General features: G+C 39.1%; 1 protein-coding gene across 1 annotated transcript; it reads right to left on the bottom strand.

The window, feature by feature from the left end:
• Positions 1 to 338: 338 nt before the first annotated feature.
• On the bottom strand, positions 339 to 13,030 carry prok2 (prokineticin 2). The gene is made up of 5 exons (XM_079841233.1): positions 12,843 to 13,030; positions 8,699 to 8,789; positions 2,316 to 2,443; positions 725 to 850; positions 339 to 644 (listed from the first exon to the last, which is right to left on the bottom strand). Exons 3-5 carry the CDS (start codon positions 2,385 to 2,387, stop codon positions 519 to 521), a joined length of 324 nt encoding a protein of 107 aa, XP_079697359.1. The 5' UTR covers positions 2,388 to 2,443; positions 8,699 to 8,789; positions 12,843 to 13,030; the 3' UTR covers positions 339 to 518.
• Positions 13,031 to 14,305: the final 1,275 nt, after the last annotated feature.

Here is a 14,305-nt window from a genome sequence, read left to right as displayed (position 1 = left end):
TTCTAGCATGATTTACCATTTTCCATGATTTATCATAGTTTACCATGATTTACCACATTCACGATTTACCATGTCCTAGCATGATTTAGTCAAAAGAAATAATAACTATATAATAACACATTTTTGCACGGGCAAAACTGCTGCGGTGAAACTGTGGCTCTGCGGCTCTGCAGACAGGTATTATTGAAAATGCTTTTTTTTATTTCTAAATTATGACATGTAAAAATCATACTAACATTATAGGTGCACCACAGGAAACATTACAAAACGATAAGACAATGCAGTTCATGACCCCTTTAAGCATGAGAAGAATTTATATTTTTTTAATCTTTTTATTTATGTCATATTTTGACATCATTTGCATTTTATGACCTCATTTGCTCATTTATTTTCTATAATTTAATTTGTATTCATTTTCCATGACGATTAAATAGCTCAATAAAATAAATAGATCTAAACACTTTTACAGCTATACACTTTATACAAACATTAGCATGCTATACAGGCAAACATCTTCATCACAGGTATTGATCCTGGAAAGGAAATGGCGGGAGACATTTGGACTTGCCATCAGCTGTGGTGATGCAGGCTAGGTTGGGCAGACACGGGCATGTATGATGGAGTCTCTTCCCAAAAAATGGCACCTGAGTAGAAATGAAAGATTAAAAAACAGGAACATAAAGAAAATCATAACGAACGTGAGGAGGAAAGTGAGGAAATGAACCTTGTGGCTCATTGGATGACAGTCTTCTCCCTTCTGACCCATTGGGATGCACATTCGCAGGTTCCGGATCCACAGGCTGACTGCACAGCACATGCCACCTCCACACTGAGAGTCCTTCTCACATGCCTGCGCACACACACATACACACGGGTCTTAGGGCTCTTTCTCATTATAAATACATCCACATGTCCACTAGTAAGCAAACATATCAGAGATGAAATGTTCAGTGTGTCCACCTCATCCACCATACAATGTATTTTTAAAGCTATGCATAGTGAGCATAAGCCCAAAGGTAGCACAGGATTTTCTCTCGTGGATCCAGGTTACTGATTTGCCCTGACAGGCCTTGTAGGATGATGGTCTCAGTGTGTTCGAAAATGCCATGCCTCCATCTCCATTAGGCCTGGGGTGTTCTGACAGCACTCTCGCATATTTTGGGAGCGCCGTAGGCTTAACTGTCCTGACAGGATGTGGAGGAAATGCATTTGAGCATCCCAACACATTCATGTCAAAGAGCACGGTGTCTCTGCTGACCCCTGGAAATGCCCCGTGAGTTCTAAACTCTTCAGTGGTAAGGAACGATCGATTTTATGCATGCATGAATATGTGCATTGTAGTATTAAATGCATTGTTTTATTATTACATCACATTATTTGATTGTGTGTGTGCAGTGTGCACTAAAATCTGGAAACCTGCCGTGTTAAAAGTGAAATGCACAGCTTTGATTCGTTGAATACTTCTAAATGACTGTCTAATATGAGCTATAACCATAATGGCCATCTATGAGTTAACGGCCTTTAGCAAACCAAAGGTTATCTAGGAAGTCAAGATATTAAAAATTTTTTTTTACCTTTTATGAAATCATGCTTTTCCATTAATACATTATGACCAGCAAGTCTTCTTTTTATAATAAACATGCTAAAACCGTTGTAAGATTGAGGCTTGATGGCAATGAATGGCTTGACTACTTTTCATAAGTTAAAAAAAATAAAGAGAAAAACAACATGCAATTTTTATGATCCCTCTTATTTTGTTAAAATTATTAGATTTTCTGGCACACTCTGGGGTATGCAAAATTATAAACAGAAATATCTATCTATCTATCTATCTATCTATCTATCTATCTATCTATCTATCTATCTATCTATCTATCTATCTATCTATCTATCTATCTATCTATCTATCTATCTATCTATCTATCTATCTATCTATCTATCTATCTATCTATCTATCTATCTATCTATCTATCTATCTATCTATCTATCTATCTATCTATCTATCTATCTACATCACTCCAATGATAGTTCTACACTGCAGATATTAAATATATTATAATTTATTCTACATAATAGAATGAAAAAAGGTCAAAATGTTCACATAAATGGCCTTAAAATGTATAGATGCAGTAAATAATCGAAAATAAATACCTCAAATGAAATGCATAAATCAATCATTCAGTCAAATTTGACACTCACAATGTTACCATTAGGATTGAATTAACAAAATAGTTAATTTAGTGTCAGTTCGATAGTGTCCTACAGTGTTCAATCCACTTGACCAGGCTGCCCTGCGAGTTGAAAGGGTCACTCACCCCGGTGATGACTGCAGTCGAACCCTGAGACAACAGCAACAGGCAGAGAAAGAAAGAAATGTTGGATGTCATGGTCTTCAAACGCTGGTGTCACAGGTTTCTCTCCCCTGGGGAGGGGGATCCAAGCACTACAAACACACACGCGCACACAAAAAAAGACTTTAAAGTTTGTTTTTCTTCAAGTGCTAATGTCCAACAGACACAAAGGGTTGTCGGGTAATTTGTATGAATGTGTACTCCAAAACGTGAAGAGAGGCAGCTTCTCAGTTGTTCTGATGAGGGACGGATGATTTATAAGCACTGTCCTTCATTCAGAGTTATCAGTGAGTCACGTCTTCATACGCGAAAGAGATGGAGTACGAAAGAGAGGAACAAAGAAAAACCAAGGTAATACAGTCAAACCCCCACCGCCCACGTGCGACACACAGTACACCCCTCACATCCCAACATTCCCTTAAATCTGATTGACATCTTTTCCCACTGTCCCGACCTGGTCTGTTGCATTTAAATGCAAAAAAGCCCCCAGCACGATTAAAAGTCTGAATTAATAGCCCTCGTGCACATGATTTCGAAATATGTTACAAAAATAATAATAATGTGACCTGCAAAACCTACAATATTTCCCAAGGCTGCTAAACCTGTTTAGACCCAAATTTCATTTCACGAATCTGACATTGGCCACACAAAAGGTGTTTTTTTCTCCCCACTCCAAAGGCCTTTTTACGTTTTTATTTTTCAATATATTTTTTTTTTAATGAGTGCCAGAAATGGCAATGATAAAAATGACGAAGGGAAGCTATGAATGGTGTTGGTTCACCAGGCCAGGGATGTCAACGTCATCTGCAAACGTCCTTGAGCATTAAGAACAGTGGTTCAAGGTGGAGAATAGGTTGAAAACGTATTTACGCACTGCAAGGAATGTGAAAGAGCTGCCTGTCAAAATTGTGATCACAATAATTTAGAAAGCACCCAAAAAGATAATCAATAGCTTTTCAATCTCAGAATTTGGATATGACAGATACTGACAGATAAAAAGACAGAATCTTTTTCTCTTTACTGTAAGAATTTCCCGCCTTGCTTTGTTTTTAGGTATTCAAGTGATCAAAAAAAAGTATTTGGACAACATAGTGTCGGCCCAGATCCGGGTCACATCTGGTACATGTGGATTCAATGCGTACCAGATGTGGGCCGGATCTCGGCCGACACTATGTTGCTGTCTGGGTTCAGACACGCTTGAAAATGTATGAATGTCACTGCATCAGAACACAAAATATCAAACCAAGTTGCATTATTTCTATAAATTGTAACCAACTGGGGTCAAGGTGAGTTTTATGTCATGGGTATGACATAAAGTGTCCGATTTATTTCATGATGCAGCAAAAATATAGCCTGGTTCCACCCTCCTACATACTTCTGCTCAATTTTCATTTTCCTTCAGTACTCCATCTGGGACTGCGATATAGTCTTAGGTTCTCTGCGAACAAATTTTTACCGCTCCAATGAGCGAACAGAGGGAGTGACTGAGAACAGTTCAGTAATGGCGACGGAGAAAGATGCGAAAGAAGCCATTCATTCCGTTGTGGCACCGCTGCCGAATATCCAGAAGTTATTAGCCGGAGCAAGAACAATCTTTGCTGAGTTTTGTTGGTGGCCATGATGTTGTGTCCCGGGAAAAGTTTGATTTTCCAGCTCGCTCCATTAGTGGTGAAGGAGTTGGCTGAAGCCCCGGTAATTGTTTCGCGTGCGGTCGGGAGGTATTGTCATCATTTACAGGGGCTAGTCAGTGATTTTATCGCCGTCCGTCTCCCACCACCCGCGTAAAAATCCCCGGCCGAATTACCTACTGTTTTAGACAAACACCAAGGTCGTGTTGTAATTTAATTGCTGTCCGAATCCACATCTCAAGTTCTCAGTTTTCAAGAATATATCACGTCAGAATTCACTTTTTATATCCTTTTTGACCACTGCAGAGCACCGTACGGTTGCGATTCACTGTAATTTGGATGCATTTCTAGACTTGTATTTCTTTAAATGCTGGCAAGTATTTTCAAGAGCAATATATTTCATCACCTCTCCCCTCCACCGTGAATATCACGCTGGTTCACTGAGGTGGCTGCACATTCATTTTTACGGACTTCCATGAGAGAAATAAAGGCGAACGGCGCATGACATACGTCACGACCAAACGTTAGCGATTGGTTATGGCAGATCAAGAGTGGCTCTTGGCAGATCCAATAGGTTTAAACTTCAACAGAGTACCCGCCTTCAAGGAAGTAAACGCATGTCAATGGAGAGTGGCCAGACTCTCTGTACAAATGAAATGTAAGAAATGTACTGAGTCTGGTAGGACCAGGCTAGCAAAAATAGACTATCACAGTGAGACTGAAGGGTGTTGTATTTGTGGTTTTCTCATTAAAATCTCAATGACTTTTCTTAAAATGTTTCATACCAAAAGTTACTCCCATGATATTCCACAAAAAGCTCATTATGCCTATCAACTTCTTGTTTATCGCAATTAAATTAACAAACGTTATTTTGGAGAAACAAAACGAGCACAATAACTTTGTTCAGTTGTGGCAAACCAATGAGGTTTGTTCTCGCGCATCAAGCAGGTTCGGTTGTGCTTCTGTTTATGTTCGCTGATCAATGTTTATATGTGAATAAAAGCCTAAATTCAATCTGTTCATCATATAAAGCGATCGGGTCTCTTCAGAAAATTTGGACTAAACCGCTCAATTCATATCAGTTTTACAATCTCTTTATGAACTTTTTGAAGCATCAAAGTGGTAGTTGCATAGACTGCCAATGGAGGGATTTTTTGATGAAATCTCTCAGATTTCATCAAAAAGATCTTAATTTGTGTTCTGAAGATGAACAAAAGTCTTATGGGTTTGGAACGACATGAGAGTGACAGAATTGTCATTTTTGGGTGAACAATTTTGGGTGAACTATCCCATTGTTTGTGCCTTAAATTATTACATTGCTTAATAATACATTGTTAGCTAACTGTGTGCTTTGTAAATGAACATTTCTGAAATACAGAACTCGGACACAGCCTGATAACAAATCACTTTAAATTGTAATGTACACGCATGCATTTTCTGTGAAGCTGCTTTGAAACGATATGTATACAAATAAATGTGAATTGAATTCATTTATGAAGCCATTGTTCATTTTACTGTTACATATTATATTGTTATATTACAATGCTATTATATCCTGAGGCAATTCGCTTATTTAGTTGTATATAAAAAAACCTGACAAGGTCACTGGTCCCTATAAGTAGTCCTATGTGGTTTTCCGCCACGTGTGTCACTGACACGCCGCGTTAACTCTGGGCTTGAAGAAAATCCCAAACTTCCCACTCGTATTTACGACTTTGTGGTGCCGTTCGTGTGCATTCGATCTTTCCAGCATTGCTTTGAATGCAACTTAAGCACATCTTTATGTCTCCTGGTGGTTTGTAAATTGTAAAGATAATTTTTTAACATTTAAACACCTCAGTTCAAGCATTGTACTGCTTTCGTAATAGTGGACATTGTTGCCAGCACTGTAATGTAGTTTCAGACTCATAAAGGACTTATTAATATCCCATTAGTGCCTCTCTCTCTTACTATTTCTCTCTGCGTGCCAGGTGTTTGGCCTTCTTCCCCCACACTGCTTCTCTCCAGTATCATCAACTGAATTATTAGCGCTGACATTTTTTGACTTCAGACCAAGAGTGATGTGAATGGTTAAAGAGGACCATATGAGCAGACATCCAGCAGGACTGCAGTCTTGTATCGCAGCGATACGTGTTTATCTAAGCCTTCTCTGTAGTATCATGGTTTGTTAAAAAGACCCCAATAATCCAGTGCCATAATCCTTTATTATGCTTGAGTAAACGGAGCAGATGGTTTAGAGACGGGATTTAAGCAAACTGCAGTAGAGATGATTACATAGCAGCTCTTTTGTAGCCTATGAAGGACTTACAAAGAATTAGTGGGGAGCATAAATGTTTAATGCTAAACAGAACGTAACTTAAAACAAGGTCCCTTACGAGAAATAAAGAACATGTTCATTTGACTCGTGCTCTAGATTTCAGACTGATCTGCTGTTTGGGAAGGCAATCGTTTGAGACGGTTTTGAGAGGTAATTATACCCAAACATTTTGATGATAGACTCTGGTTCAGACATTTCAGCATGATCAAACCAATATGTGAGATGCTAGTCAATGAAAGTGTGGAGCCTTCATGGATTGGACTTGTTTGTTCAGCACATCCCACAAATGCTCGATTGGATTAAGATCTGGGGAATTTGGAGGCCAAGTCAACACCTCAAACTCGTTGTGCTCCTCAAACCATTCCAGAACCATTTTGCTTTGTGGCAGGGCGCATTATCCTGCGGAAGGAGGACACAGCCACCAGGGAATACAGTTTCCATGAAAGGGTGTACATCAGGGGTCTCCACACTCGGTCCTGGAGGGCCGCTGTCCTGCAGAAGCTGTGTCTCATTTCATTTAATTTTGAAGGCTGCATCCTCTGGAGGACACATCCTATGAAGGATGCGGTATACGGAGAGTCCTTAATCAGAATTAAACGAGACGTCCTCCGTAGGACACACAGGCAGGAAGTATCACGTTGCTATGCCAACACGTTCACCGTGGAGTTGCGCTCTCACACCAGTTATATGAATGAAAATTATTTATAACTTGAAAATGACTATGAAATGTTTTGCCTTGACAGCAAAGTACTGTTCTAAACGTTTAAAAAAAAATCACAACACTTGTAATCCTGTTTACCACAACTATCTATTTGAGGTATATATACAGCTTAAAAACAAAAACAAGCTTTAAACTACTTAAGTTTAAACACCACATCTTCGCTTGCATGTATATGTGCCGGCGGCGCCATTTTTTCAAATAATATTTAAAAAACATGACGGTTGTTAATGGCGACGCAAAGAATTGTGGGTTATCTGCAGCAACGAAGGATACATCTCATGCACACTCCGAATTCCTGAAAAGAAGGGCGCATTTGAAGGTCGCATTCGGAGTATCCTACTTACTTTTTTGAAATGAGACAGCCTTCAGACGCATGCAGCCTTCAAATGCGACCTCCGGAGGATGCAGCCTTTCGAAATGAGACACAGCTAGAGTTTAGCTCCAACCCCAATTTAACACACCTGAACCTACTAATCAGTGTCTAACTAGGGCCTTGTAAGACACTGATTAGCAGGTTCAGGTGTGTTTATTTGAGGTTGGAGCTAAACTCTGCAGGACAGCGGCCCTCCAGGACCGAGTGTGGAGACCCCTGATGTACATGGTCTGCAACAATGCTTAGGTAGGTGGTACGTGTCAAAGTAACATCCACATGGATGGCAGGACCCAAGGTTTCCCAGCAGAACATTGCCCAAAGCACCACACTGCCTCCGCCGGCTTGCCTTCTTCCCATAGTGCATCCTGGTGCCATGTGTTCCCCAGGTAAGTGCCCTCCACGTGATGTAAAAGAAAACGTGATTCATCAGAACAGGCCACCTTCTTCCATTGCTCCGTGGTCCAGTTCTGATGCTCATGTGCCCTCTATTGGCGCTTTCGGTGGTGGACAGGGGTCAGCATGGGCGGGCACCCTGACTGGTGGTCCAATACGGTCTGGTGGTCCAATATGCAGCCCAATACGCAGCAAATTGCGATGCACTGTGTATTCTGACACCTTTCTATCAGAACCAGCATTAACTTCTTGAGCAATTTGAGCTACAGTAGCTTGTCTGTTTGATCGGACCACACAGGTCAGCCTTCGCTCCCCACGTGCATCAATGAGCCACTGTTCCTTCCTTGGACCACTTTTGATAGATACTGACCACTGCAGACTGGGAACTCCCAACAAGAGCTGCAGTTTTGAGTGTAGCCATCACAATTTGGCCCTGGTCAAACTCACTATAAAATCCTTACGCTTGCCCATTTTTCCTGCTTCTAACACATCAACTTTGAGGACAAAATGTTCACTTGCTGCCTAATATATCCCACCCACTAACAGGTGCCGTGATGAAGAGATAATCAGTGTTATTCACTTCACCTGTTTCTGAGGAAATTAGGTCAACGCACTGAATAACGTGGCATGTTTTCAGGCACTTCCGTGGGCCATATTAGTAAGATTTAGAAGGCAGTAGAGTGTAAGACAAACACACAAGGTATTGAAACAGAGCAACAATAAGCTATATAGAATAAACATTTCACTGTCCATTTAGACTTTTATATATTTCATTTTTTCAGTTTCCTCACTTAATATATTCAGTCGACTTACTGTAATTCAAAAACACAGACTGGCAAAGAACACATATTTATTATAACTTATTTTTCCAAAACTAAAATGGAAATTTCTAGTGAAATAAGTAACCTTTACTACCTCATGTTCTGTGAAGGAAACATCTTTATCTGAAAGCAGCTGGATTTAGAGGCATCCCATTCTGGTACTCGTACCCTCTGTAGGTGTCAACCTGAGGGTGAGAAAAACACGCACACAGAGCACATCAATTATTTCTTGCTGTGTTCCCCGTGCTATCAGGATGGTTTCGTGTGGGTGTTTGGCAGTTAGGATGATGCAGAGAAAGTGTAGAAGTGTCTTTTGGTGTCATTACGGATTGCTGAGTGCCCCATTGCATGTGAAACCTCATGAATACAAAAAAAGTCTAATACAATGAAGACCAGCAGGCATGTGTTTACATCCAATACCAATTATTCCACCCACTCCTAAGTGTTTTAAATGTGTATGACAGACTTTGCCCTTTCGTGTCCTTGTAACAATTTTTTTTGAGTTTTTTTTTGTATGCTTTGCATGTCAAACTAAACGTTCTACATGGCAGGTAAACTGAATGTTATGTTAAAAGCAAATTAATTCCGGTTTAAAACATAAATTACACGTTGGTGAATTGTGAATGTATAAAACTATGTAAATGATTTGGCCTACATTTAGCTATGAATTATTGAATAAAGCATTTTACCCAAAACGGTAGCTTTGGGGTAAAGTGTCAAATGCATGGGGGTAAGCTGTGCCAGTGGCATAACACATAGGCATAGCAAGCTTAGCCACCAGGTGCAGAAAATTAATATTCAATTGAATATTACAAATACTACAAAAAAATGTCATTTAAAATTGAAATATTGATGAAGAGGTGAACACTGTGCTCGGGGAAAAAAACGGATTTCAGACATACTGAAATAGAATTATTAGTTTTCTCTCCAGAGCACAATTTAATTCAAAATGGAGAGTTTACCCTATTCGCCCTCTTTTATTTTTTTGACAATGAGAAAAAATGTCACATTTCTGAACATGCAAGCTTACACATTCTACACAAGTGTTGATGGATTTTTAATGCATGCAAACAAGTTCATGGCTGAAATGCTCAAACTCTAAACTGAATGGTATTTAGTGCATTAGCCAAAAAAAAAAAAAAGGATTTCATCTTCAGCTTCTTTCAAATAGCACATGCAGCCACATGCTCTCCGGCTCCTTGGCAACGTAGTCTAATTATTTCTCCCTGTCTCAAGTTCTACGGTTTGGATCACGGCATCATATTTTCTGCAGTTTCTTCTTTCTAAAAATGGTTCTGAGGTTCAGTAATTTACTTGTCGTGTAATTCAGTTAAAGTTCCAATAACCTAAATGAATGTTTGACTTTAATTAAATTTTAGCTTGCCTCCGAGACTCTGCTCATTTTAGAATGTTTCAACGGCCATTTATTTCAGAGTGTCATTGATTGTTTTCGCTTTGTTTGGAATGCAACTTCAATCTGCTTGATTAATTTGGGCTGAAGTTTCAATCCGGCCATAACCAATGAACTGGGTTTTGCCACAGCTGTGGGACTGGGACTGAACTTTGGCAGAAGACATTAGTGCAATTAGTATTGCTCTGATTAAAATCAATGTAACATGCTATGGATATTTGATTCACGCACAAACAAATTTATCTAGTTTTTGTGATTATATTGCAGGCATTTTGTTGTTTTCATTTAAAGGGGTAGTTTACCCTAAAATGAAAATTAAGTCATAAATTACTCACCCTGGTGTAGTTCTAATGCCCCTTTTTTTCCTTTTATGGACCACAAAAGGAGGATTTGCCCCACTTGCTCTTGTCCATATAATAGCAGTGAATAGTGTGTATTGTATCGCATACCCGCAGAACAATTGGAATATACGACACATGACATCATTCTGTGATGCTTTTGCGTCTTTATTAAAAAACTTGCTGCTTACTGCCATTATATGGACGAGAGCAAGCGGGACATTTTTGAAAGTAATTCTCCTTTTGTGGTCCATAAAAGAAAGAAGGGCATTAGAACAACACCAGGGTGAGTCATTTATGAGTTAATTTTCATTTTAGGGTGAACTATCCCTTTAATCATTTGCAACCAGGTCAAATATACCATTTCAGTGCACAATCAACCATACATTTTCCTTTTCCCCCCATTTGAACTCAGTAACTCAACTTTACGTTCTCAGAATCCCTCGAATGTGTATTAATAAACTTTCTATGATGGTTTACTGATGCCTTAAGTTGAGTTTTAATGCAATTTTATTGACAAAAACAGAATGTCTTGCAGGTCAGCAGGGTTCAATATTTTTGATTTCAAGTGTAAATACTAATTAAATACAATTATTATTACTATCAATTATTTACACACTTAACCCCTCAGTAATATCATTAATAACTGTATATTTTTGTAAGCCAACCCAGACGATAGCATCTCCCTGGTTCCCTTGACAAAAACCCAATAGAATTTCTCCATTGGCTTTTGGATTATTGCAGAAAATAAAGGCTGTGACTAACAAAAGCTTATTCTTCTTACACGTTGTGTTGAACTTTTATGAATTTTGCAGTGTAGATACACTCGGCATACGTTAAAAGCTAAAACAGGCTATAAACTATCTACACCCCGGTCGCATGACTTCAGAGTCACCATCACTAAGCTTCCAACACTTCCACACACCGCGTCAAAACAAAAAAACGAACCCAAGGAGTTTTTAACACTTAAATGCACACCTCAGGTCTTTAGCAACCCGGGACGTCATTCATTACCCTCCTCCTCATTAATTTTTTTAAGTTAGACATCAAGCTTCTTGGTATTCCTCAATCAATTCATTATAAACAATATAACAAGAAAAAAAATACACTGACGACCCGAGGTGGGTAAGATTGTACGTATATTTTTTTATGCACAATAATAGTAAGTATAATCTGCAAAACTTGAAATGGCTCAGCGATTTACTGCAGAGCAAGTACTGAACAATGATCGTTTTGAGAATATGTTTGAGATGGCGAATGAGCCAGATGCTGAATGTTCTGGGAAATGAGCTCTGATGAGGACAGTGATGATGGTATAAAACAGGGTTATTCAAATCTTGCCCTGGAGGTCCAATGTGCTGCAGAGTTTAGCTCCAACCCTAATCAAACACAGCTGAACATGCTAATCAATGTCTTCAGGTTCATTAGAAAATCACAGGTAGGTGAGTTTGATCAGGGTCAGAGCTAAACTCTGCAGCGCATTGGACCTCCAGGGCAAGATTTGAATAACCCTGGTATAAAACATCTGCTCAAACTGAACCGTTCCAAGGTCCAAAAGGTATTTTTTTTCTGTAATTGTTACAACGAATATAAGGAGAGTTTTATATTATCGCGGCAGGTAGCGATCCATCCGTGTTAGATATACTGTAGCTCTGGGTCGCTAAAGACCCGAAAATGTAAGAATAATTGACGAAACGGTCATGCATTTAAGGGTTAAAAAAATGGCGCTTTTACCCATGGCGTTTTGCGCACACTCACATTGGCACCCTTTGTTTAGTCACTAGACGCTAGGCTATAAACGCGCACGAAAATCGTCCCGGTGTGAACAGGCCTTTAGTTTTTATTTAAAAACATTTTCCCTGAAAGTTCGAGTTATAATAGTTTGCAAGAGCATGATTATAAAAACAACAAGGATGTCAAGTTAAGTCACCTTTATTTATATAGCACGTTTTACAATGCCGATTGTTTCAAAGCAGCTTCACAGTGTTAAACAGAAAAATAATGCAACAGAATTTGATTCGGCTGTACAGCCACTCTGGAAAAAACAGTGATGTCATCCAGCTCAGTTCAATTATCATATAATGACAATGTGGGCAGATCAGTAATATAATTGAATATTTAGTGTCCCCAACTGAGCAAGCCAAAAGCCAAAGGCGACAGAGGCGACGGTGGCAAGGAACCAAAACTCCATCAGGTGACAGAATGGAGAAAAAAACCTTGGGAGAAACCAGGCTCAGCCGGGTGCCAGTTCTCCTCTGGCCAACGTACAGTGTATGATTATGATTCAGGCAACATTACAGGTCAGAAGTCATATTAGATCGGAACATTCAGAATATTTGTCCAGTTCCATCTGATTGAGTCATCACGCCGGAGACGGGTTTGTTGAGGATGTCGTGGCGATGAGGCCTTCACATGGGAGAGTCTATTTGACGCGGTCATTGCAGACACCTCAGGGATGCGAAAGTGGACTAGTGAGAAAATGAGTTTACCTGTTGGATGTGATGACGTTTAATGTCTCCGACAACCTCTATAGTCCCATTTAGCCACTTTAAAAAAAAAAAACTTCACAAGAGGGTATTTCTGATGTATTTTATATTGCTTAAAACTTCTCAAGGTTTAAGGATATTTCAACAAACTCTTTTGTGTTAGTTGGGCAACAATGTCAGCAAGTTTTGTTCTAAAGAGAAAGAAAATAAAAGAAGGGTTGAAGAAGACCCAATGGGGAGGTATGGGAGAAATTAGCATCTCATTACTTAATGATGGCGCATAATAATCTTTTTGTATGCATTTATGATACCGTGCATTCCAGAGTGGATATTTAATTGTAATTTAATTTACCTCCCATATATTACCAACATATAATTTTGTTTTGGTTGTATGTTATATGTCTTTTATGAGACTGATTATAAACAAATATTTTCAGGTTGGGAAATAATGCAATTTATGCTATAACTTGCATTGAAGCATGTGCCATGGTCCTGAACAGACTATAAATATGAAGGACCAACCATGGAAATAATGTTCAGTTCTACAAGGGTAGCAGCTTATGTACTCCTGGCTGAGATTTTGACAGCCTTGGCTCCCACTGCCACAACAGAGGAACAATATGTGCATGACGAAGGTCTCCAAAACAGCTGCAACATCAGATTTTTAGTGGACAAGGTACACCATGCACCCAATCTCTAATGCCCATTAATCACTGTCAAAAGATGAAAATGAGAAGCTGAAGTTAGTCAAGTGCACTTCGACAGAATCCTTGATCTAGATTTATCTTAATAATTAGAATGTATACTTTATACTCTGTATTTTACTCTAAAGTTTAAATAAAAAGATTGAGATGTGCGTTAATCCGGAGGTCAAATGTGCTGCTCTTGATGTTATAAGAATGTGAATATGAACGTGAAGCAATATGCACAATCCTAGTTGAAATAATCTCAAGCTGGTTTGTGGCCGCCTTTCAAAACGGAAAAAGTCTTTAAACGAACATGCAAAAATATTCGCCCTTGAGATATTTCATGTTTATCCTTTTGCTGCACAAGACAGTCAATATGATGCTAATGTATTCAACACCCCCACAAGGTCAGAAATCCATCAATTTTGATAAACAGAAAGACCTTGACTGAACTGAAGCATCTGTCCCCAAAAACCAATTGCAATGCAATCTGCAAATCAGAGCCTTAAAGGGCAACCACAAATTCAATTGGTATCCGAATGTATTCATAATGACCAACATGTCGTAAATAATAAATACAGCGACAAATTACACACACACACATATTTATATTATATTATATTATAATATATATATATATATATATATATACACACACACACACCGATCAGGCATAACATTATGACCTTCCAAATATTGTGTTGGTCCCCCTTTTGCATCCAAAACAGCCCTGACCCGTTGAGGCATGGACTCCACTAGACCCCTGAAGGTGTGCTGTGG

The sequence above is a fragment of the Gobio gobio genome, assembly GCF_949357685.1.
Source record: "Gobio gobio genome assembly, chromosome: 17".
Classification (NCBI taxonomy): Eukaryota; Metazoa; Chordata; class Actinopteri; order Cypriniformes; family Gobionidae; genus Gobio; species Gobio gobio.
This window is presented reverse-complemented; position numbering and strand designations above follow the sequence as displayed.

Coding starts and splice junctions, on each gene's coding strand:
- prok2 (XM_079841233.1), bottom strand. CDS start 2,387: ATGACATCCAACATTTCTTTCTTTCTCTGCCTGTTGCTGTTGTCTCAG. Junction 851..2,315: donor CGACTGCAGTCATCACCGGG/GTGAGTGACCCT, acceptor GTGTGTGCGCAG/GCATGTGAGAAGGACTCTCA. Junction 645..724: donor GTCATCCAATGAGCCACAAG/GTTCATTTCCTC, acceptor ATTTCTACTCAG/GTGCCATTTTTTGGGAAGAG.